Source organism: Neovison vison, chromosome 3 (genome assembly GCF_020171115.1).
Source record: "Neovison vison isolate M4711 chromosome 3, ASM_NN_V1, whole genome shotgun sequence".
NCBI classification, from domain to species: domain Eukaryota; kingdom Metazoa; phylum Chordata; class Mammalia; order Carnivora; family Mustelidae; genus Neogale; species Neogale vison.
In genome coordinates this window covers 71088401-71113962 of record NC_058093.1, presented here as the reverse complement: position 1 = coordinate 71113962, position 25562 = coordinate 71088401, and the positions used below count along the sequence as shown (strand labels likewise).

The following is a 25562-nucleotide window of genomic DNA, read 5'->3' as shown; positions in this document are numbered from 1 at the left end:
AATTTTCATTTTTGTAACGATTTGATCCTCAAGATATAGTAAGTAGAAGATATTTATATAATATTCTAAAAAGAATTAGTTGAAAATTAGAAGCAGAAAATGACATTTGGGAATCTGAGGAACTGTAAGAGGAAAGATGCCCGTAGGAAGACATGAGAACCAAAGAGAAAATCTACATGATTAGATGCTGCAACAGTATCCAATGCCTAAGGGAAAGAAGAAAAAGGGGGATTTTTTTTTCTTTCTTTCTTTCTTTCTTTTTTTTTCTTTACAGAAGGAACATGGCAACTAGAGAATATTGAATTTTTGAATACATTAAATGAAAACGACATAAACATCATAACCGAGCTTTTCAAGAACATCTTTTGGCTGATAATCTCGAGGCGTTCTATGGCTTTTCGTTAATTAAGGCAAAGACAGAGGCGAGCAGGGAACATCACAGAAAGAAGGATGTTGCCAGTGATTATCAGATAAATGCAAAAAGCTCAGGGGAGCAATCTTTTGTGGTATAGGAGAAGTGCCAAACAGTGTGAAACGCTGATTTTTCCCGAGACAGTATCAAAGAGGTGTAAAGCAAGGGGAAGAAAATTAGGTTTAAGCATTGGCCTTGTATCAAATTATTTTAGGTAATCCTAACGACTCCTGATTCCTCAGATATGACAGTCTGATCCGTACTCCCAGCGGCTCCCAAGTCCAAGTGGAAAGGAAGCCAAGAGTCAGGGTCTCTGCTCGACTCCAGGCTCCCTTTCCGAGTCCCGAAGCTTCGGGTCACCGGCTCCCGACTCTCCGTTAACCCCGAGAGCCCCGGGCGAGATATTTATCCTCAAACGAACCCGATCCCCAGGTGACCCTGCTTGGGGACTTGGATTCATGGAGCATCCTCCTGTGACTCTTCCTCTTTCGAGTAACAGCTCAGTTTTTCTCCTCTCCGCGCCTCCTCAAATCCCATTCAAGAAAAATCCCAGGGATTTCAGCTGAAACGCACACCAACCCCGCCCCCGCCGGGCTCCCGGAGGCTGTCTCCCGGGCGGCTGGGGCGGCTCCTCGCGGCCCGGGGCAGGAGGGGCGCGCGCCCCCGACCCCCGCGCGCGCCCGTTGCTATGGGAACGCACCGGGCTCCGGCGCCCGAGGCGGGAGGCACGAGGAGGCGCAGGGGCAGATCCAGTGGGAGACGCTATCGCAAGATGGCGTCTGAGAGGCCGCGGGATGCGGAGTGAGCGCGCCCCGCCGGGGGCCCCGCGAGGCTGCTCCTCTCCCCGCCGCCGCCGCCGCCGCCACTGCGGCGCCGCCTCTCCGCCTGCCATTGCGCCGCGGCCAAGCCTCCCGCCTCGCAGGTACCGCCGCCCGCGCGCGCTCCGCGTAGTGCGCAGATGGCAGCGACAAGTGCCGGCTCGCCTAGGGCTAGCGGGTCTCCCCCGGTGCGGGTGCGCCTGACAATAACGCATAAATAACTTTTTCTTGCAGCGGCCCCCTGCAGCCCCGGCCTGCAGCCTCCCCGCGCGCCCGCGCCGCACCACGCCCCTCCGACTGCCCGCTCCCTCCGAGGTGAGAGCGCTTCGGGCCGATGCGGTGATCTCCGGCCGGCCTGGGAGGAGCGCGTGGACCGGCGGGCGGCGGCGAGCAGCTGGCGAACGCCTTTACAATGGCCCTGACCCTGTTTGGTAAGTACAGCCTTTTGCCCGCGCCCTTGCAGGTGGGCCGCGCCCCGGGGACTGGAGCCCCGGGCGCCAGGGGAAGGGTCGTAGCGCGCGGTATTGGGCGCGGGCCGGAGCGGGGGAGCTGGGGCGTCTGGGACGCCGGGCTCGGTCCCTCGCGCCTCTCCCATTGTTTCCTCTCCAGGCAGGGCCGATGGGCGTGTGCTCCCTGGCCAATTCTGGGCTGGGAGTCTGTGAGGTCCGGGGTGTTTTGTAAACGGAGGATTCTTTAAGATGCCAACTTGTGAGCGAAGTTAGCTGGTTGTTCCCAAATCTATGCTTCTCCAGTCAGTAAATAAAGATCCTGGAAAGTTTATTTATTTTGTACAAGATGTCTGTGCATCCCCACCTCCCCGGAACTGCCAAATGCATGTGTTGAGTCTTGTTGGATTTGGGGGCGGATTTTTTGGAGACGGTATATTTCGTTGGAAACAAGAATAACTGGTGAACTGAATATTTGTTAAAATGGAAAATGTTTGCTCTAACAAATACTAGAGCAGACAGAAGAAAGTTGGTTCCTGGAAGATAAGTGATCCCCAGAGAATAACTTTGAGTATTTTAGGAAAGAAATGTTATTTCTGTGATGTAATTACTGCAACACTATTGTTTCAGTCTTTAAGACTCAAGGTTTCCCCCCCCCCCCCACCAAGTCTGTAATGACAATAGGTTGGGAAGAAGGGCTGAAAAGATACCGTGTTTCCTATTGCCAAAGCGGACTATATAGTACACATGTCCCTCCCTTTAAGAAAACTCAGTTTGTGAAAATTTAGATGTTCAAAGTAGTATGGTATGTACTGGTAGGAAACTGATAGCTAAGAGGACAGTCTTAGTAAGTTACTCACAATATCAAGTTTCCAGTTATGTTTTAATTGCTTCATTTGATCAAGCAAGTTACAGGCATCACATACCACAAATGCTTTTTCATATAAGTTAGAATGAATTAATCTGGAATCAAAGAGTTACATTTATTTAATCATTTTATAAATTAAATTCAGATGCAGGAAGGTTATTTTCCAAGGTCACATGACCCTTTTGTGGCAAAACTGAGCCTAGAACACAATTTGCCAGTCTGCAGTCTGGGGTATGTTTATTGTGTTGGAATACCCTTAGTATTAGAAATGACATTTGGTGTTGGTTCTTATAGGTGCTTTAAAAATGTTTCATCTTTCTCTGAAAGAAATAAAAATCTCACCATTGCTTTGCAGTACCTTATGTTTAATCTGCATCATTTAGTAGAGCATTTTTTCTTAACTGTGGACTTTTTTTTTTTTGGTACAAAAGTTAAAAATGGTGGAAGACTTAGCTGGTGTTGTCTTTGGAAGAAGCATTTCTTATACTGTAGTACCTAATACATAGCACTAATATTTCCCCAGGAAAATTACCCCTTAAACTAGTTTTTTATAGTAAGTTCATTTTCTGTTCTAAGGAGAGAGTCTGCATTTCCAGGTTTGTTTTCAAAGGTAAGGTTCATGATTCAGCCACTTCTCGAATGTTGACATTCTCAGTGAATCAACAGATAAATTGGAAAGAAGCAGAGTAAGGAATAAGGTACTTTTAAAAGGATTCCTAAATTATTACAGCTTCACTGAAGTAGAGATGAGGAAAGGAAGGGCACGGATTTGACCTCTAGATGAAGATAAAAGAAACCACTTGCACCCCTCAGAATGAACAAAGTGTCTTCAAAATTTTAGGTCAACTTGTGGGAAAATAGAATGTAATTAACAAAATCCAATTTGGTTACAATTTTTAAGAATATTTCCCTGTTATAAAGGAAAGTACACCTGTGTGCAGAGTCTATTTTTCGGTCACGATAGAGCAGTAGCTGTCGTTGAACACCGCCCATCAGTCCTCTTTGTTCAAAATTAATATTCCTTTGCCCCTAGACCCACAGATTCTGCAGTTCTATGCGAAGGGGATTTTAGAGGAATTCCCCTGTGATTCTGTCATCCTCAAGTTTGAGAACCGTTGTATTAAAGATCAATACGAAATTGCTCAAATTTGCCCAGTTCAAAATGGCCTTTGTATGCATTAAGAGCAGTCCCCAACGGTTAGAAGAAATGGATTTTATTTTAGATGTAACAGTTGACCCACCAACAACATGAGGGATTAAGGATGCTGATCTCATATGTAGTCCAAAATCTGTGTTAACTTTTCACTCCCCAAAAACCAAATAACCTGCTGTTGATCAGAAGACTTACCAATGGTATAAACAGTTGATTACCACGTATTTTTTATGTTATATGTATCACACACTGTATTCTTACAATAAACTAGTGAAAAATGTTAAGTCATAAGGAAGAGAAAATACATTTATAAGTACTGTACTGGTTTTATTGAGAAAGATCCACGTATAAGTATACCCATGCAGTTCAAATCTGTTTTTTCAAGAGTCAACTATACTACCTTTAAAAAAAAAAAGATTTATTTATTTATTATTTGAGAGAGAGCACATGCGCACAACAGGGGAGGGAGGGAGCAAAGGGCAAGAGGGAATCTCAAACAGATTCTCTGCTGAGCATGGAGCCCCACATGCGGCTCGATCTCACAATCCTGAGATCATGACCTGAGCGGAAATCAAGAGTCATGCTTAACTGTCTAAGCCACCCAGGCACCCCAACTGTACTACTTTTTAACTAGTTTAATCAGAAGTACCTCATATCCCTTTATATTTCCTCTTAATAACCAACTTAGAGCAGAGGAGCAGTGAGATAATAAAGTTCTGTGAGATGGTAGTGAAGAGAAGATCAGAATATAAGAAACTGGATGAACCTAACTAAACAGTTATCAAAGTCAGAGCTCAATAGAGTTTCTCCCAAAGCCTTCCCAAGGCAACCAGTGCTAGGACCCTACCTTGTGTATCATGGGTGTGTTAGTTGGTAAGGTTAGTGTCTTAAATCTACTTGAACTCCTGTAGTGGAAATACCATAAACTGAGCGAGAGGCTTACACAACAGACATCTATTTCCTGAAGTTTTGGAGGCTGGGAATTCTAAGACCAGCAAGCCAGCAGATTCATTTCCTGCTGAAATGACCTCTTTCTGGTTTGTGGACATCCATCTTTTTGCTGTATCCTCCGGTGGTGGAGAGATGGGAAACCTAGGTCTTTGGTCTTCTGTACTACCACTGATCTCATCATGAGAACCCCACCCTCACAATGTCATCTAATCTAATTTCCCTTCAAAGCCCTCATTTCCAGAGATCCCATCACATTGCGTGTTAGGGCTTCAACAAAGGAATTTATTGGAGAACACAGTTGCGTGCCTAGCAGCCTGCAATAGAGTCTAGGTTTTTAAAAATTTAATTTAATTTAATTTAGAGAGAGAGAGTGCAAGTGTGGGTAGTGGAAGGTAAGGGCAGAGAGTGAATCCTAAGCAGGCTCCACGCGCAGTGTGGAAGCCAACTCGGGGCTCGATCTCACAACCCTTGCTTTCATGATCAGAGCTGCAGTCAAGAAGTGGGTGCTCAACCAAACAAACTACCCAGACACCCCTATGTTCTTTTTTCTTCCATCCAAGCTTTGTTTTTTATCATTGTAAAGAATGTCCTTTTTATGGGACATTGGTGAAAGTGAGCTTCATTTAAAAAAAATGAGAGCCTCTGAAATTACTCAGTACAATTTCACATTGATATACTTTTAACTTTTTGTCACCAAAGTACAGTGTAGCGACTCAAAATATTTGTCAGCTTAAGCTGAAGAGTGAAACTCTTATCTGTTACCTTCACCATTATTCACCTTTGCTACTTAAAAAGATACTTTTAATGCAAATTTCTGTTTATCTGTGACAGAAGAACTAGACCCCAATCCTTCCTGATTTTATAGTCCCATTTGGGAGTTGAAAATGCACACTTTTGAAGGGTCAGGACTTTGCCAGCATTTTTCTCAACCTTGTAGATGAATATACCTTTCAGTCATCTGCATCAATACGAATAATTTTTAAATCCTCAAATCCTAAAAATTATCCAAATGTAGTTCATACTCTGCTCACTCACCTGCTGTATGTTGATGTATGTTGATCTGTTCAACATACATCTGTAGCAGTGTGCAAGAGACATGGTCCCTGTCTCCTTAGAGCTTACATTCCAGAACTATAGTGTATGTACCTAACTACTTATTTCCAATAAGACTTGTTAGAACTTCCCTGAAAAAGAAGCACATGTTCTCTAATAACTGCTGGGCTAGAAGGAAAGTCTCAAGTCATCTAATTTAGGACTTTTTAGCTCGTGTACCTAACAGAATGCCTTGAGTGGCCATACCAATAAAACCCTATTTGACAGAGCTGGATGAAAAAGCATCCTGCCAGGTTATCTTTTGGCAGGAATGTCTGTCATTTATAGCTAAATGGGGCTGTGGTTTACAGCTCAGACAAATGCTGAGACTGGGAACTCAGTTACTATCCAGCTGGGCTGGCTGAACCCTGAGTAACTCTCTTCTCTATCGGGATAGAACTAGCTCTGGCATGGCCCCTCTCCCTTTTCTGCTTTTTTCTTTAATTTACCAGTCACTATGGTCACTGCCATTGATCTGTGATCTCATAGCTAGGATTCCATGGAAACCTTTTCATTACGCCACCACCTGATGCACCTGCCCTTGGGCATCTTTATAGAGATCCTTTGGAGCATTTAAATGGTAATGGTGTATTCTTTGTAATACAGTTAGGAAAATTTCTGATTTCCTATTACTGTCTTGACATTAAATTTTTTTTTTCTTTCTTTCTTAAAGTTATCTCTGCACCCATGGTGGGGCTCGAACTCACAGACCCAAGATAATGAGTTGCATGCTCTACCGACTGAGCCAGCCAAGTGCCTCTAGAATTTGTTTTTAAAAAGACAAATCAGCTGCATTTTCAGTATGACTTATTTGACCAAAAGCCAATTTTATAGGAAACTCCACTTGAATACGGTCTCTGCTCACATTTTTATTTTTCAGATTTTGCTCATCAAAGAATATGAGAGGGACTTACCTAATAAGTGGCAGGGTGGTCCAGTGGTGAGAACTCAGCTACTTTTCTTAGAATGTTTCATCTTTGCAGCTGTCATTAAAATCACCATCCTTATTTAAAAAATACTTGTGTATATTCTCTCACCTGTATCAAAAACTTATAATTTCAACTTTAAAATTTTTCTTTTAATGTGTGGAGATTTAGTGCTATGTAAGACAGATAAAAGAATTATAGTTGCTATGACTCTGATAGTTACCATCTGTGTACAGTGGAAAAGATATTGGTGATGCAGTCTTTCCAGTGACATCTGTCCCTGCAAGTAACAATCCTACTAGCATCCTAATCTTTGAAGATAGAGTGATATACATAATTACAAAAATTTGACACATTTGTCAATAAGAGTTTCAGTTTCTTTATATCTGGATTTGTCTACCTTTTAAAAAAAATCACTCTTCATAAGATTTTTAGGCATTTTTTTTCCTTTTTTTAAAAAATTGATTCATTTGAGAGAGCAAGAGACACACACACACTTACACATAGAGAATGAGTGGGGGTGGGGCAGCGGGAGAGGGAGAGAGGAAGCAGACCTCTGGCTGAGCTGGGAGCCTGCCCCCCCCCCCCCGCGCCCCCCCTCCCCCCATCTTGATCCCAAGACCTGAGCCAAAGTCAGATGCTTAGCTTAAAGGACTGCATGACACAGGTGCCCCTAGGCATTTTTTCTTTCCTTCTTTTTTTTTTTTTTTTTTAAGATTTTATTTATTTATTCGACAGAGACAGAGATCACAAGTAGGCAGAGAGGCAGACAGAGAGAGAGGAGGAAGAAGGTTCTCCGCTGAGCAGAGAGCCCAAAGCAGGCTCGATCCTAGAACCCTGGGATCATGACCTGAGCCGAAGGCAGAGGCTTTAACCCACTGAGCCACCCAGGCACCCCTAGGCATTTTTTCTTGTTTTCCCCATGAAACTTTAACAACAGATACACTGTCTGTCTTTTTATACAGTGTGTATATCTGCTTTATGCACAAAAAGAGTAAGGTTTTTGACCACCCTAAGCTAATTTTTGCTCACTTGAAGGCAATATTACCTTCAATGAGAATACATTTTTAGACTAATCTAAAACAATCATAAGAGAAATAGGCAGAAAAATATTGTTTGATCATGCTTTGTGTGCCATCTAATAATAGTTTTGAAGGAATGACATTAGTAGAAGTTACACAGATTTCATCAGATTGGATTAACCTAAGGGTTAAGTTTACTGTCATTTTGAGCAGCCATAACAGGGCTTTCCTTGCCAGGTTGGGGTTTGTGTAGCTTTTCTCAAAGTCCCTCTAGTAGTAATAATATCCTTTGATATGGATAATTGATGTTTATATAAAGTATCAGTAATAGCACCTTTAAAAACACTTTATTATTTGTCTGGCATATATAAACTAAATGAAGTCACTGAACTTTCTGTGCAAATCCAACTCAGGACAAGGCGTTGAGCCCAGTCTTACCAGTCATAAGTCATTCTTACAGAGAAAATGATTCCCATAAGCTTTGATTTTTATTTATTAATGTAATCCTACTATCCTTAAAACACAGAATAGGGAGGGGTGTCTGGGTGGCTTAGTTGTTAAGTGACTGACTCTTGATTTCAGCTCAGGTCATGATCTCAGGGTCATGGGATCAGCCCTGCATCAGACTCCATGCTGGGTGTGGATTTTGCTTAAGATTCTCTCTTAAAAAAAAAGAAAGAAAGAAAGAAAGAAAGAAAAATAGGGAGAAACTAAGAACCGGAATGGTGTGACTGTATTCTACACTGAAAAGTGGTATTGAGGGAAATAAGTCTCCTGAAATAGTTATAAATATACTTTCTTAATTTGTCTCTATATTTCTAAAAAACATAATGAATACTTTGTGAATATATTAAAAACCACCTCCGTGTATATGTTAAAGGCTGAATTTTATGGTGTGTGAATTCTATCTCAATCAAGCTGCTATTAATTTAAAAATTACCTCGAGTGGGGATGACCAAATTGAATAGAAGAAAGATTTAATTCACTTAAACTGTAAAAAACAGAAATTACTATTTTTAAAGTAATGGTTTTATATCCAGGAATCTTTTAGAACTTTTTACATTTTTAGAAAGTTTTTGTTTCTTTTTGTTCTCCAAGAAACAAAAACAAAATAAAAAATCAATAACTAGAAATGTCCTTGCTGGGGCACCTGGGTGGCTCAGTGGGTTAAAGCCTCTGCCTTCAGCTCAGGTCATGATCCTGGGGTCCTGGGATCGAGCCCCGCGTGGGACTCTCTGCTCGGCGGAGAGCCTGCTTCCTCCTCTCTCTCTCTCTGCCTGCCTTTCTGCCTGCTTGTGATCTCTGTCTGTCAAATAAATAAAATAAAATCTTTAAAAATAATAATAATAAAAAAAGAAATGCTTTAAAAAAAAAAAAGAAAGAAAGAAATGTCCTTGCCTGTTTTGAATAGTTGTTTTAAATTTAGAAAAGTAAGCACTTCTTGGAAAGAATGCAGACAGTTGAATTTGTGGGGGAGAAGGGAAGATGAGTCAGGTGCCCCCCTCCCCCTCCACCCCCCAGTGTGGCCAGCTGCTTAGTAGCCTGGCAGGGGGCCACCTCATTGTGTTTCCTCTAGCTATACTGAAGGTTGTCCTTTCCCTTTCCACTCTGACTTTTTAACCTTCTGATTTCATTGGACCATGTCTATTTCCTGGTGTAAAACAAGTTAGAAGAAAAGATGTAGTCCAAGAAAAGTATCTCTGCATGAATAGATTTTCAGACCCAGAGACCTGACCTTTTGAAAACTGTGCTGTTCCTTTTCTTTAAACTGCTAATCTCTCTCTCTCTCTTTTTTTAAAGACCTGTTTATTTATTAGAGAGTGTATGCTCCCGCATGTGCACCCTGGTGGGGTGGGGAGGGATCGAGGGAGAGGGAGAGGGAGAGAGAAAAACCCAAACTGACTTGGCACTGAGCACAGAGCCCACTCTTGGGCTTGAACTCATGTCCCTAAGATCAGGGCCTGAGCCCAGTAGGTAAGTGGTGTAAATGTGTAAATATCTGCCTGACTGAAGTATTTCCTCTGCAGACCTTCCATAGTAAATGAATTTAATACTATTATACTATAATTAAAGCATGGATACTTAGCATGTTACCTATGAGGAATAACATGGTAGATATAGATTCTTCACATAGCAAGAGAGTGATTTTAATTTACGGACTCAAGATCTTCGAGTAGACAGAGCAAACATTTTGACTGAGGGAACTGCACTGTAAGAGAAGAGAAAGTGGCATGTTTTTGTTTTTGTTTTTTTAACTATTTATTTATTTATTTGGCAGACAGGGATCACAAGTAGGCAGAGAGACAGGCAGAGAGAGAAAAGGGGAAGCAGACTCCCCGCTGAGCAGAGAGCCGGACTTGGGCTCCATCCCAGGACCCTGAGATCATGACCTGAGCCGAAGGCAGAGGCTTAACCCGCTGAGCCACCCAGGCGCCCAGAGAGTGGCAGTTTTTATGTAGAACTTGAGACATTACTGAGAAAGACCTGAAGGGGGCTGGGGTAGTAAGAAGAACAGTGACAAAGCCCTGGGTTTTGGGGATTGGGCGGGAATGGATAGAACCATAGGGTGAGAGAAGGAAGCAGCAACAGGAGGTGTTTCCTACTTTTTCTGAGGATAGCTCTGAGGTTTGGGATGGGTGGTCTTTTGTGATTGTTCAAGGATTTGAGGACCTAAAATGTGCCAGGTATGTCTTAGTTCCTGTCCTCAAGGAACTTATGTTTGCAGTGGAGGGAAACAGACAATAAAAAATGTACGGTGTGGGGCGCCTGGGTGGTGCAGTTGGCTAAGCACCTGACTCTTGGTTTCAGCTCAGGTCGTGATCTCAGGGCCATGACCTGGAGCCCCGCATCGACTCATGCTCAGCATGGAGTCTGCTTGAGAGTCTCCATTTCCCTCTCCCTCTGCCCCTCTTGCACGCCCATGCATGCATACTCTCTTTTCCTCTCTCTCTAAAATAAATAAATCTTTAAAAAAATGTATAGTGTGCCTGGTGGCTAGTGCTATGAAGAAGTATAAAGCAGGGTGAGGAGATGGGGCCAGCAATGTGGCAGCGAGGTCAGGGAAGGCTTCAGAGTTCAGGTGGATTTTGAGGAGAGATGTGAAGGACATGAGGGAATGAGTCCTGTGAAGTGGGGGCGTCACCTCATGAAACAGGCTCTGAGGTGGGGATGTGCTTGACAGTTTTGTTTTTTTTTTAAAGATTTTATTTATTTATTTGACAGTGAGAGATCACAAGTAGGCAGAGAGGCAGGCAAAGAGAGGAGGAGGAAGCAGGCTCCCTGCTGAGCAGAGAGCCCGATGTGGGACTTGATCCCAGGACCCCGAGATCATGACCTGAGCCAAAGGCAGCGGCTTAACCCACTGAGCCACCCAGGCGCCCATTGACAGTTTTGAGGAAAAGAAAGAAGGGCAATGAGCTGGAGCAGAGTAAGCCAGGGGAAAGTGGTGGGAGAGGAGACAGAGAGGTCCTGGGGAATGGAGGAGTGTTGGGGTCACAGATTATACCTTATAAACCATGGGAAGGATCAGATTTTACTCTGCAAGGTGGGAAGCTTGTGGAGTGTGTAGTATAGAGGAAAGGGCTTAGATTTTGGTGTGCAAGGGCTATGTTTAATCCTTTCTCTGCCAAGTGTCTGCTATATTTTCTAGTCTCATTTTTCTTATACATAAACATGGGCTATTAATTCCCTTCTTCCATCTGTGCAGAAATAGATAAATTCATGTGTGTAAGGTTCCTAATACAGTGGTGAAGATACATAGTAGCTAATATTGTCACTGATATTGTTATTATTGATATTAATAAAGATCCAAGATAGCAATTGTTTTCTTTTTTTTAAAGATTTTGTTGTTGGAGAGAGAGAGCGCTCAAGAGAGAGCATGAGTGGGGTGAGGGGCAGAGGGAGAAGCAGGCTTCCCTCTGAGTAGGGAGCCTGATGTGGGGGTCCGTCCCGATCCCCGGGATCGTGACCAGAGCTGAAGGCAGACGCTTAATCAACTGAGCCTCCCAGGTGCCACAGCGGTTGTTTTCACAAGTCTGTTGACCCACATGAGAAAGTGGTTCTGCAGTATTACTGCTTATGTATGTAGTTAAATATATGGCACATGCCATTTTAGTATTTGTCTGAGGATGCTCTGGTAGAGACCTAGTTCAGGGTTATACACTGAATACCAGATAGACTTTGGTATTGGTCTATTTGGATAAACCAAAGATAGACTTTGGTCCCTGGGCGGCTCAGTCGGTTAAGTGTCTGCCTTTGGCTCAAGTCATGATCTCAGGGTTGTGGGATCAAGCCCCATGTTGGGCTCCCTGCTCAGTGGGGAGTCTGCTTCTCCCTCTCCTTCTGCCCTTTCCCCTACTTGTGTGCAAGCCCACTTGCATATGTGCTCCTTCTGCTTTCTCTCTCTCTCTCCCTCCCTCTTAAAGAAATAAATAAAATCTTTTTAAAAATACCAGATAGACTTCCAATAGTGCTGGACAATTGATACCTCCTACTGTACTTTGAAATGTGAAATATACTGACCAGTAAACAATGCTTCTTCCAGACCACAATCAGATCTAGCGTCTGCCCTCTTAGTGCTTGAAATATATTAAGGGATGGCTCCCCTGGGTGACTCAGTGGGTGAAGTGGCTGCCTTCAGCTCAGGTCATGATCCCAGGGTCATGGGATAGAGTCCTGCATCGGGCTCCCTGTTCAGTGGGGAGCTTGCTTCTCCCTCACCCTCTGCCTTGTGCTTGCTCTCTTTCTCTCTTGTGCTCTCTCTCTCTCTCAAATAAACAAATAAAATCTTTAAAAAATATATATTAAGGCCTGTAAGCTCCGTGTTTAGTATGTCATAGGTACTGAGTCCAGGTTTACTGAGCAAATAAGTGAATGAAAGAGTAATAAGTATATAATAATGGCCTTCATCTGTATACTTATCCTGTGAACAACCTTGAATCAGTTTGTTTATTTTTTAAAAGGATTTATTTATTTTTTGGAGGAAGAGGGAAAGAGCATCTTGAGCAGAATCCCTGCTGAGTGCAGAGCCTGATGTGGGGCTTGATCCCATGACCCTGAGATCAGGACCTGAGCCCAAGTGAAGAGCTAGACACTTAACCAACTGAGCCACCCAGGTGCCCCACCTTGAATCAGTTGGAATATTTGCTTTCATTTATTTATCTTTTTTTCTTTCTTTGTTGTTTTGGATTATTCTTAATATGTTAGAGTCCGTACTTGGGAATTTAAACTTACTTCTTAGGATTTGGTTAGTCTAACAGTTAGACTAGGAGTTTCTTACTCCTCCAGCCCATCACCATTAAGTCCAAATTCCCCAGTTTGCATATAAGGCTTTTAGGATAGGACTCCTGCTTATATGTCTGGCCTCATCTCTTACTGTCTCCTCCTCAGAGGCTGTGCTTCAGCCATACTGAACTACTTGATGTTTCCAGAAGGGACTGCACTCAGTGTGCCTTTAGTACAGTCATTTCCCAAGCCCTTCTTTGTGCTCACTCTCCTCTGCACATCTTGCAAAACTCACTAGAATAGTCTCTTCTAAGTAGTCTTCCTTTGTTTTACACCTTTACACCTTTGTTTTACACCTTTTCTGCATCTACCGTACCCAAAACACCTCTGTTTTAGTGGTGATACTGTGGTTAGTGGATGTCTAATCTTGTCTTCCCTTTTGGATGAAGTTCCCTAACACGAAAGCTATGGATTTCTTAACCGCCACAGTGTCTGATGCAGCCCAGCTATTCAATAAATGCTCAAATGAATGTTGCATATTACAGTAGTCTGCTTTGTGTCTTAAATTTGGAAGTTAATTTTAATGCCTAAATCCATACGCTATGCACCCTCTGCTGTTCGTTTCTTTGGGAGTTAATTTTAAGGCCTAAATCCATGTGATACACACCCTCTTCTGTTCGTTTTTTTGTTCATTTGCTATTTTTTTTTTTTTAACGGTGTAAAAGTGCCATTATGTCATCCCTTGGTTCCATACTCTGGTATGGATTTCCCCAGTGGAAGCTCACAAGGGCTTGAGTAAAATGGAAATCTCTCTGGGAGCAGATTCTTTGAGGTTTAACTATATTATTACTAACCATCGGCAGATGTTTCTGAATTATTTGACATAATTAGATAACAAATTCCAGTTCATTAAACTATTGTTCCTTTTCATTTCAATAGTACAAAGGAATTGTACATAAATTAGCTTGGTTTGTTCACGTTTTACCCTCATGGTAGAGAACATAATCAAATTGAATAGGAATTCAGTATGAAAATGGCTAACTTAACTTTTTAGAAAGGTCTGAAAATGAAAACATATAATCTTTCTGCCATAATAATAAATCTGCATCCTACATAAGCATTCCTATTAATTGTCATATGTTTATTAGAAGAGTAGATACAAACAATAGTCCAAACATTCATATTTTTAAATGGATAAAAGGAAAATTTTATTTGTCATTTATGAACACCTCTCATTGTTCCAGAAAAAAATGAGGTGGTTTACAAAAAAGCATAATGCAAGAGGATTGAAAACAATAAACATAGGAATTTGTTTTTCTCTGTCTTGTCTCATTAGTTTCCTCCTCTCCCCTGTATCGGCTCCCTTACATTACAGCCGTGCTCTCCTAGTCAGTGTGAGGAAGCCTTTCCTCGACTGTGGGACCCAGCACGAGTGTTAGCGCTCCATCCTTTAGCAGAGTGATATAGAAAGAACATTCTGTATGCCCCACAGCCTCTTCCCACATGGCTGCTTCCTCCTTAACCCTGTCTGCACCGTCGCTTCTCAGCCGGTGTTTGGTTGTAGTAGTTTGGTGTTTGGGAATGGCATTCGACCCTGGTGAAAAGAAAGATGGGCAACTCTGAAGGCACAGCAATTTCTGACGCTTGTTTAAAGAACAAGGAAGCCTTAGGACTGTCGCGATAGGTGTCTAGAGATGGGCCTTACCTCTGAATCTGAGAACAGGGGAGGATTTGTAGCCGAGGAGCAGGTGTCAAGGGTGTCAGGGGATGGAAAACGACTAAGAGGAGACAAGGTAGGGGGAATTCTTGCTATACTGACCCAACAGGATTCTCAGGGAGGGCAGACGGGGGTGATGAGATATCAGGGGTCGGGGGCGAGGAATTTGATCAGATATCCAAGGGACGAGGATTCTCTCTCAACTGAGTTAGCAGATGTCTTGCTCAAATGGCTGTGCAGGCCTGGCGAGGCCTGGGCACAAGGCTGAGGCTAGTCAAGAAGAGGGCTTGGAGGAGCCTGACTCGGGTTTGGTCAAGGAGAGCCTGCTATCACAGCTGTCACCTCATGTTCAGCTTCTGTCTGGCCCGAAGTGATTTTATCAGTGAGCAGCCAGTAATCCGTGGCTTCCCCTCAGTCCTAATCTTTGATCTTTCTGAACTCTTCATGATTTTGTCTACCTCTTTCTTCTTGAGAACTTTTTCTGTTGTCCTTCAAGACACTGTGTTCTCCTGCTACTCCTTTTCTTCCCTTTCACTCTTCCTCAGTTTCCTCTGTTTGCTGCCTGAAATGTCTGCTTTGCAAGAACTGGCCTCCCTTTCTCACTAGGGAGTCTTCAGGCTTCAACCGTGCGCTCTGGGTGGGTGATTCCCAAGTCTCCTGGCACCCCGCCTCCAAATCTCTTACGCGCTCCAGACGGCACATTGCTGGTGCCAGCGCCTTAGCTTTCCTTCTTCTGTTCTTCCTCCCTCACCTCCGTACCCAGTCAGCTGACAGCTTGTGCCCATTCTGCTTTGCTTTGTCTTCCCCGTCTCTTCCCTTGTCTGTGTTTCCAGTGCTTGCTCTGTCCTTCCTTCAGTACTGTAGTTGGGATCCCCTTCCTGCTGCCACCCATTCCAAAGGAATCCCTGGTCTTCTGAATTCCTTATCATTTTTTTAAAGATTATATTTATTTATTTTTTAAAAAGATTTTATTTATTTATTTGACAGACAGAGATCACAAAAGAAGCAGGCAGAGAGAGAGAGAGGAGGAAGCAGGCTTCCTGCTGAGCAGAGAGCCTGATGCGGGGCTTGATCCCAGGACCCTGAGATCATGACCTGAGCCGAAGGCAGAGGCTTTAACCCACTGAGCCATCCAGGTGCCCCAGGAATTCCTTATCATTTTATCTTTAGATCTCCTGTGACATCTGCCAGTGTGTTCCTTTCATAGTAGTTATGTATCTTTCTATCTTTCTAGGCTGCTGGTGTCTGTAAGGTAACATCCATTCTTTCTTACTTTGTACTCACAGTGCTTAGCATAGTGCTTCACACGAAGTAGGTGCTCAAGAAATAATTAAGTGAGGGGCACCTGGGTGTCTCAGTGGGTTAAAGCCTCTGCCTTCAGCTCAGGTCATGATCCCAGGGTCCTGGGATCGAGCTTGCATCGGACTCTCTGCTCAGCAGGGAACCTGCTTCCTCCTCTCTCTCTGCCTGCCTCTCTGCCTACTTGTGACCTCTGTTTATCATATAAATAAATAAAAACAAAATCTTAAAAAAAATAAATAATTAAGTGAATAAAATAGTTCTTAAACCATAGTGCTTCTATAGTTTACTTTTAACTTTTTTAGAAGAGTTTATTTTTAAGTTCTCTCTACACCCACTGTGGGGCTTAAAGCTACTGCCCAGGCAGAGATCAAGAGTCGCCTGTTCTACGGACTGAGCCAGCCAGGCGCCCCAGTCCTTCTGGAGTTTAACAATTCCAGGATAGAAACAGAGCACACATTAATTTTTCCTATAACTTTACAACATGCCAATCAAGTTAGCAGTAGTAAACATATCTCAAAATCTCTTACTGTTTTTGTTTTCTAATTATCTTCAGTCTTTAAAGGAAGACATATGTGTATATTTCTGCAATATTGTTGCATGTCAAGGGCAGGACATACCATTTGCTTAGGGATTGGTTGCTTTTGTCAGCCTAACTTTTTTGAAAAGTTTTTGGTGAAATTCTGGTTGGATTTATACTGCTTTACATTCTGTACCAAGAAAAAAAAAAAAAAGTCTCTTCATTCTTCTTCCAACTTTCAAAGCAGAGGAGAAGGAACACTAAACAGGATCTGCAAACAAGGGCTTCTTAATCCAGGTTCGTTGTTGGTCCTTTCAGTGTTGCTGGATGTCCAGTATCCCCTGGAAACCAAACCTCCTCCTGGACAGACCAGACTAAATGTGAGGGGAATGTTGGCTACCTCTGGTTTGATATCTCTTCTCTGTTCATTTAGATATTTTCAGGCTCTTAGCAAGGAGGTGGTGAAGGGATGCCCTTCTTTGTTCCAGCCTCCCTTAGACCTTGGTGGGTTAGTCAGGTTCATAGGACATCTGCATATTAGTCCTCTGTTTACAGAATGGCTCATGAAGTGTCTTTAAGTTGCTGGACAGAAGGCACAAAGCAGTGGATTAAAAAAGCTCATGCAAGTGACTGTTTTTTAGAATGTGCTGAAACTCAAAAAGAAAGATGAAGTCAGTGATTTATGGTACATTACACATACTGCGAATAATATTTTTATTTAATTGTGGGAAAAAAAGTGGGCAAAATTGACTTTGCCAATCCCAGAAGTTGTTTTTGGTGATATCGCCTATTTAAGGCTTTGGATGGCATTTTTAATATACTTAGGTTTGGATGTTGTTAAGGATGCTCATTATATATCTTTGCAAAATATACAGTTCAACATAAGAGCCACAAAAACAAGTCACTTTTTTTTTTCCATCACAATATTTAGAAGTTGACCAGACACTTTGAGTTAATTTCCTTGAATGACAAATTATTCTCAGCTTGTGCATTCACTCTTTTAGTCAAAATTAAAAGGATAAATTATTTCAAAAGACCCAAAAAAAGGAACAAGAAGGATTAATAATACAGTAATAGAAAGAAGGAATCAGAGATCCCTATACAATAGAGAGACTTGAAGAATACTTAGAGGCCTGTCATCCTGCATTTTTCAGACAGATGGCTCTGCAGTTCTCTGGAGGGGCCCAAGCCTCCTTCCTGTGCCACCCCCTCCCCTGCTGTTCTCGGTCTCTCCAGACAGGGGAGCTCTTGCTCTCTCTCTTTTGCGGTCCCTCAATTCCTCCCTCCCTGCTTTCTCTCCTCTCTCTCTCTCTCTCTCTCTCTCTCTCTCTCTCTCTCGACGGAAAGGAGGGAGCAGAGACGGCACACAGTTCTCAGGACTTCTTCTTGGGGCGAAACCTCATTCAGCCCAATTCCACTCTTCTAATCAAAACTTTATTCCTTTCATCTTGTTTTTCAAGTATAATAATTGACATTAAGAAAACAGGCATTTCAAAAATAGAAAACAATTTTTAGAAATAATTTTGACTTAATTAAAATTTAATGAAAGTCTCAATAGAAAATATCCAATATTTTCAGCTTATAATAAGCTATTTTCTGTTACCAAGGGAAGAAGGAAAATTAAAGTATGTTAAGTATTTAATATTAAAATGTTCCAAGATAGTTTTTTCACTAGTAAAATTACATTTAAAATAAGCATACAGTTTTAATATGTTGCTTACTGTATATTTTCGGCTGCTATTATTAGATGCAAGGTATAATTTTTTATAAGTTGACATTTATTTTAAAATTTAAACAGAAGGCTTATGGAAATATAATTAAACTGCATTTACATAACAATTTCTAGATTAAGAGACCAAGAATTTATAATAGGTGAGTTTTATCTAAATTTTTTTAATTGAGAAAATGCAGCCACTTTTAATAATAAATACCATCAAGTAGCACTTTTTAAAAACTTTGATTTTAAGGCAGACTTAGGAAGGGTAATATAAATTGATGTGAATGAAGTCTGTTACTTTAAACTCTCATGTTTTATATTTCAAATTTATTTTCTTAGGTTACATCTATCCCAGACTTTTCCTAATTAAAAAAATCTTAAATTTTTTCCTAATTACCAAAACCCCCCACAAAACTTGTAAGAACTGGTATGTTTAACAGTGTATTATCACATTACATACTTTCTCTTTTCTAAAGAATTCAAACCAGAGAGGAAGTTTAATAAGCTTCACATTTTATTTTCCAGTGCCTTATTATAAAAAGATTCACAGCCCCTGAGAAAGCCTCTATGGAAATATTATCTAGCATATTGCCGCAAGGCAACTAAATATATTATGGTGGTTACGTTATAAAAAAAAAATCACTTATAAAACTCAAATAAGAAAAAAAATCATTAGGAACACTAGCAAAATGGTATGCTGTGAGCTTTTTATTAAAGCAGATGTGGGAGGCTATAAAAATTAAAAATGCTATCAAATCTTAAATCAACCCAGACTTTACCAAAGTAATGTTCTCCACTATCTTTCCCAAGTATATAGTCTTTTTTCCCTCCCATAAAGAAAATGTCGAACCATAACACAGATCTCCCTAGTTCTTCCTACCACTACTAGGCTTGGGTTTCCCTTTGCAAAGCAGAAAACTCTCTCAAAGCTTTGCATCTCAGAGCTTCGTTTAAAAAAAAAAAAGATGAATAGGGGCACCTGGGTGGTTCAGTGGGTTAAGCCTCTGCCTTCAGCTCAGGTCATGATCTCCGGGTTCTGGGATCAAGCCCCACATTGGGCTCTCTGTTTAGTGGGGAGCCTGCTTCCCCCTATCTCTCTGCCTGCCTCTCTGCCTACTTGTGATCTCTCTCTCTGTCAAATAAATAAATAAATAAAGCTATCTTAAGGGGAAAAAAAAAAAAAAGATGAGTAATCTGCAGACCTCCAGGCATTGCTGCCTCATCAACCAACAGCAGAACTGGAATTAAGCACCTTTCACCTAGAAAACTGGGGGAGAGTCTTTAAGCAGATAGCATTGCTCCATAGCATGAGCTTGGATGTCATTATGTAACCCCCCCCCCCCAAAAAAAAAGAGTACCAGGAAAAACCTGAAGGAAAAATGAAGGAAGCCAGAAAGAAAAAATGTAAATGTAAGAAAAAATGTAAACCAAGGCCTACAACTCAGATATCTGCAGTGGGCATAGGTAGCAGACAAGAGGAGATATTGAGGAATTTCCTAATTTTAAATGTTGGTATTTCATTTTGGCCTTAAAAAAAAAAACCACTGGGAGACAAAGATAACACATCTTGTGGGCTTGTGGTGAGGCAACTCTACACTCTTTGAAAATGTAGAATATTAATATTTCTTCATCAATAATATATAAAATAATAAAATCATACTATTTCTAAAGTCTAAAGAGAATCATGTAAACATGACTTTGGGGGCGTTTCCTTTCCTATTTTTTTTTTTCATATACTATGAACCTCAACTCCTAACTTGATTTGTAAACTTTTACTTAAAAGGCACACGTACATGTGTGCACACACACACACAGTAGATTTATTAGTTCCACTGAATTTTCCAATTCCTGCTAACTTTTTTGATTTAGCCCTTATTAACAACAAAAGGTCTCTATTTTGTGAGGCACTGTTCTATGACTTGGCTACATTACAAAATGAGAAAACTCATTCTAATGTCTCTATTGCCTAGATGCTTTTATAATTCCTTTGGCATATAGATTCCCAAGCTTCATTATTGTATAATATATCTCTGCAGCCTTAACTCCTAAGGATGTTGTAAAGATAAAATGTGATGGTTTGGCTTTCAGTACATCAAGTGCTTTAGAAGAAAGCTCTTACCCAAGTCTACAAATATACTTTATTACAGTTAATTGGTATTTGGAGCCCAGTTAATTGGTATTAATACTTTGATTTAAATTAAAGTAACATTTTGAATATAGAGAATATTGTATTGAATAAGTCTAAAAATTTGCTTCTGGAACTGTACTGATTAATACAGTAAAAATGTTTCCTAGGAAGCCCACGAGATGGCGCTTGCCAGCCTGTTTCCTCTGCTTTTCCTTAGCTTAAGGAAATTCGGCAGTAATAATAGGAAGGAACATCTCACTATTTAACTGTTAGAGTTTAGGTTTACAGAAAGCTTGACTCCAAAATTGATGAGCTTCAATTTAACATTTTGAAAGGTGTTCATTTATATTACAGCAGTTAAAAGTCTTTGTTGAAGATTTTAAGGCTATTTAAAAAACACTGGGATCTGTATAATACGTAGGACTGTCTTCCATTTGCCTGTGAACACTTCATTCCATTTGCCTGTGAACACTTATTTTTAAAGAACATACATGATTGGGGTATCTGGGTATCTGGGTGGCTCAGTTGGTTACATGTCTACCTTAGGCTTGGATCCTAATCCCAGGGTCCTGGGATCAAGCCCTGCCTCGGGTTCCCAGCTCAGCAGAGAGCCCGCTTCTCCCTCTTTCCCTCCTCTCTTGTGCTCTCTTTCTCTCAAATAAATAAATAAAGTCTTCAAAAAAAAAAAAAGAGTACATATGGCTAATGAGATGTAGTTTTTATGTGTAGCCCCTAAACATTTAAAATACTGACATTTATAAGGACCTGGCCATTAGTAATTGTTCTAAAATAATTGTTCTGTTGTTTGTTTCAAATCACGAAGGTATACTTGGAATATAGTTTAGAATTTCTAATCAAGAATGAGATTTAATAAGTAGAACAGTAATGAAGGGCAACAGGAATCCACCCAATCATAATATGGATTACATAAGTCTTCCTTTTTACCCATGCATATTTAACATTTAATTAACACTGTTTTACATGACTACTGTTCACTTTAACATCGTTGTTAGAGAAGGGAATGATAGTGAAATTATGTTGAGGTTGCTAAGGGAAGTCTTATATGTTTTTATTGTTTTCTGAAATCCTGATCATAATTTCAATGAAAAGAGCTATATTCATAAAAGAAAAAGACAGGAAAGTTGAGGTTGCTAAGGGAAGTCTTATATGTTTTTATTGTTTTCTGAAATCCTGATCATAATTTCAATGAAAAGAGCTATATTCATAAAAGAAAAAGACAGGAAAGTATATCCAGTAAAATTTAGAGCTAATTAGGTTTAGGACTATAGCATTCCATAGGCCTGATTTTTCTCAGTCTCATGGTAAAAGTGAGCAAGCAATAGAGTCCAAGGGGTTTTAGGGAATAAGAACAATAAAAGGAACTTTCTGTTGAAAATGAAGTCATACTTTTTGAAAATTAAATTGAAGCTTAAAACCAAATATTTTAGATGGTTGTGAAAGTAGTCATTTCTTTCACCATTCTTAGGAAGGTTTGGGAAGAAGGAATCTATTATATATGAAGAAAGAATCACTAAAGTTTTCTTTTTTTAAGCAATTACTGTATGTGCTGGCTGCTCAGCTTGCATAATAAATACGTTCTGTGGGTAGGCTGCACACTGAACTTGCTCCTTTGTTAGCTTGCCCTTTTCTGTATCAAGGGTGTAGTGTTCAGTTTCTTATTGCCATCATTTCCATCATGCTGTTTGGCATGGGGTCTGCTTTAAATGGGCTTATAAAACACCATCATTGAATTTATGTGAGCGTTCAATTTAAGCTTAGTCTCTGAGCAAAGGAACTTCTTGAAACATGGGTCAGAGCAATGTAATAGAGAAGCAGATGAACCCCCAGCGCACAGTGCTGATTCATTCATCTGCTGGCATCTCTGAATCCTGAGATCTCAAGATTTTATTTTTAAAGTGCTTTGATTTTCCATGGATAAAATGAAAATCGCATTTTCAAATGTGCCCCTTTCCGGTGTTAAGAAATGTGCCCCTTTCCGGTGTTAAGAAAACAAAATTCAGCTGAGTAAGTTTGAAGACCTACTTGGTTTTATTCTAAGATTCATGAATCAGTATCCCATCTAGCAAATACAAAGGAGCACCAAAGGGCTGCAGGAGAGGGAAGATTATTAAAGGCAGAAAGGGATAGGAACAGGAAGTCATAAATGGAGAAAAAAAAGAGGATTGTTTTGGGCAAGGTTACCTCTCTGGGAGACATAGGGGCTCTCAGATGGGTTACCTCACTTGTGCTGATCCGGAAATTCCGGACTGATAACCCATCAAGATATTCTGTGGGAAGGTTGAAACTGCAGTTATGTTAGGCATTAAGCCTCAGTTTGGTGATGTGGACTTAGCACAAGCAACTCCCTTTTGGGCCTGTTGGGATTTTTTAAAAAATCAGGTTTTTTTTTTTTCCCTAGAATTCTACAAAATTTCTGAAAACGAAAAAAAAAATCCAGTGCAATTCTTTTCTTCTGTCTTTAGAGTCCTAGTACATGTTTGAGAACAGAAGAAATTTAAATAACTTAAGCTGAAAGTTGTTCTTTGTGGATCTTTTCCATCGTTTTCAGAAATTGTAGACATGTATGTAATTGTCAAAGAAAGGGTTCGCCTTTTCAGCTGGTCACCTTATTGCCTAGCTTCCTCTGAATGCATGAGTTCTAAAGATGGATTTAGACTTAGATACATTTTAGTTATTTCTTCTTCCTTCCTTAAACTGTGGAATGCTCAATTTACCTCCCTGAGATTTTTTTGGCATATAACAAGCACTATTTGAGATAATTATTGCACCTTCCTCAGACTTGATAATTAGAACTACTGATGTTATAGGAAGAACAGTGGCATTGTGAGGAGCCGTATTTATTTATTCGTCAAGGAATTTTTTTTTTCATTTTTAAAGTGTAACATATAGACAGAAAAATGCAAAGTACATAGGCATGTTTTTTTTTTTTTAAAGATTTTATTTATTTATTTGTCAGAGAGAGAGGGAGAGAGAGCGAGCACAGGCATGTTTAAATAAAATACACAAATAAACAAATACGTGAAATACAGAAGTCCTAAGCTTGATCACTTACCACAAAATGAACACACCCATGTAACTAGTGCTCTTGTCAAGAAATGAACATTACTAAGCATCCTAGGTAGACACCCCTCCCTACCCTTCAGCTCCTTCCAGTCTGACTTGACTCATCCTGCCTCCCCAGAGTTTATCACTTTCCTGACATCTAACAGTAGAGACTGGCTTTGCCCACATTTTTTTAAGCGCCCCCCCCCCAGTCTCTTTCTGGTGGTGGTGATGAAATGCTTTTTTATATTGAAGTCCTTAGTTGAATACACTTCAACCAAGGAAAACGCTTCTGAATCTTAAGGGAGGGGATGTGTATATGTAAGAGAACATTGTATTCTTAAAATACTTGTTTAGTGATAATTTAAGACAGAATTTCCTGGTATAAAACTATTTTAAACTCCTGAGAGATTGCAGTAACAGGCGAAGGTATGAGCTGTTGCCTATAGGAAAAGTGATGCACAGCAAGGAACATAATCTTACACTTGTTTTCACGCTTGCCATTAAGGGCAGAGGAGAATACATATGTGAGACTAGAAAATGCTGGTAGACATTTCTGTGTCATAAATTGATATAACTATAAGCATGATATTTCTTCTAGCTAAATGTTATCTTAAAAATTAGGGACTTTTGGGGGGTGCCTGGGTGGCTCAGTGGGTTAGGCCTCTGCCTTTGGTCATGATCTCAGAGTGCTGGGATTGAGCTCTGCTCAGCAGGGAGCCTGCTTCCCCCTCTCTCTCCGCCTGCCTCTCTGCCTACTTGTGATCTCTCTCTCTCTGTGTCAAATAAAAATTAGGGACTTTTTATGTTTTCCTTAATTTATCCATTTTGAATGTTCTTCCATATTAGAAAAGAAATATTTACTATTGCTTTTCTTTTTTTTTTAAAAGATTTTATTTATTTATTTGAGAGAGAGAGACAGTGAGAGAGAGCATGAGCGAGGAGAAGGTCAGAGAGCGAAGCAGACTCCCCATGGAGCTGGGAGCCCGATGTGGGACTCGATCCCGGGACTCCAGGATCACGCCCTGAGCCGAAGGCAGTCGTCCAACCAACTGCGCCACCCAGGCGTCCCGCTTTTCTTAGTTAATAGACAAAATGCTGATGCACTGTCCCTTTTGGATAACTGCATTGAATGAAAGAGTGTTCAGATTCATATACATGTGTTCAAATGGGATGAATTTTTAATTTTTTTATTGCTTTGTATGGGGTGTTCAGGCAGTGCTCGGGAGGGACGCTGACTAGCTTGGGCATTGTTTTTGTCCTTCGCTTAGAGTTTCAATGATGCATCATCTGAGAAGCTGAACTGCTTTGTTGTATGGAAAACTGAAAGTCACTTATTCATAGGTTAACATCTTTTGTTCTCTCAAAGTAATTGTTAAGGGAATACTTTTGGTGACAAAGATTATGGCTGGGTGAAAGGTACGACGGCTTCTGGGGCGGTGGGTGGCCTTGCTGCTGACAACCGTCCACAGTGTTGTCTGTCCTTTTCAGCCCAGTATCTGGATAGATGCCCACAAATTTTTCAGTTGATCTCAAAACTCTTGCTCTGTCATCAAGCACTTTGCAAAATGACATGTCTACGTTCACGTTATTATTATAAGTAAATGGACAAAGACCAAATTATTAAAATTCTTTCCCAACTTGAAGTTAGAGAGCCAGATGAGCTTCCTCAGTCAGCTGCTTAAGTAGATAATGGAGCACATTAAAGGATATCATTTGATGAGGGCACCTTTCTCTAATTTGGTTTTCTCCTTTTGCCCCATGTGGATTCAGCTTTAGCCAAAACAAAATTGGGCAGATTCTACATTCAAAGTGATTCTTAAACTGACCTTTATGGAAACTTTGAGTAGTTTTAAAATTGGCAGATTAGTTTGAGGTCGAGCTTCTTACTTTATTGTTCCTTGCTAAAATGCATTTATTTACTGGTTAGTTGCAAAATATCTTTGTGGTTTTTCCTTCCGAATTGACATGAATGCAAACCACCTGTGATAGTTGCATTGCTGTATTTCTTATCCAGATCTTCCTCGATTTACGATGAGATTATGTCCCCGGTAAACCCATTACAAGTTGAAAATAGCCAAGGTTGACAATTTATTTAGTACACCTCACCTACTTAATCTTAAATGTGCTCAGAACACTTAGATTCCCTTCCGGTGAGGTAGAATCCTCTAACACAAAGCCTATGATAAAGCATTGAGTATCTCCCG

The 25562-nt window shown here is 40.7% G+C and overlaps 1 protein-coding gene across 1 annotated transcript in view; it reads left to right on the top strand.

The window, feature by feature from the left end:
• Positions 1-1581: 1581 nt before the first annotated feature.
• Positions 1582-25562, top strand: part of CHN1 (chimerin 1) — a 208984-nt gene continuing 185003 nt past the window's right edge. Inside the window, exon 1 of the mRNA XM_044242376.1 lies at positions 1582-1661. Coding sequence (XP_044098311.1) covers positions 1643-1661 — 19 coding nt within the window. The 5' untranslated portion in view covers positions 1582-1642. The remainder of the gene's footprint in view (positions 1662-25562) is intronic.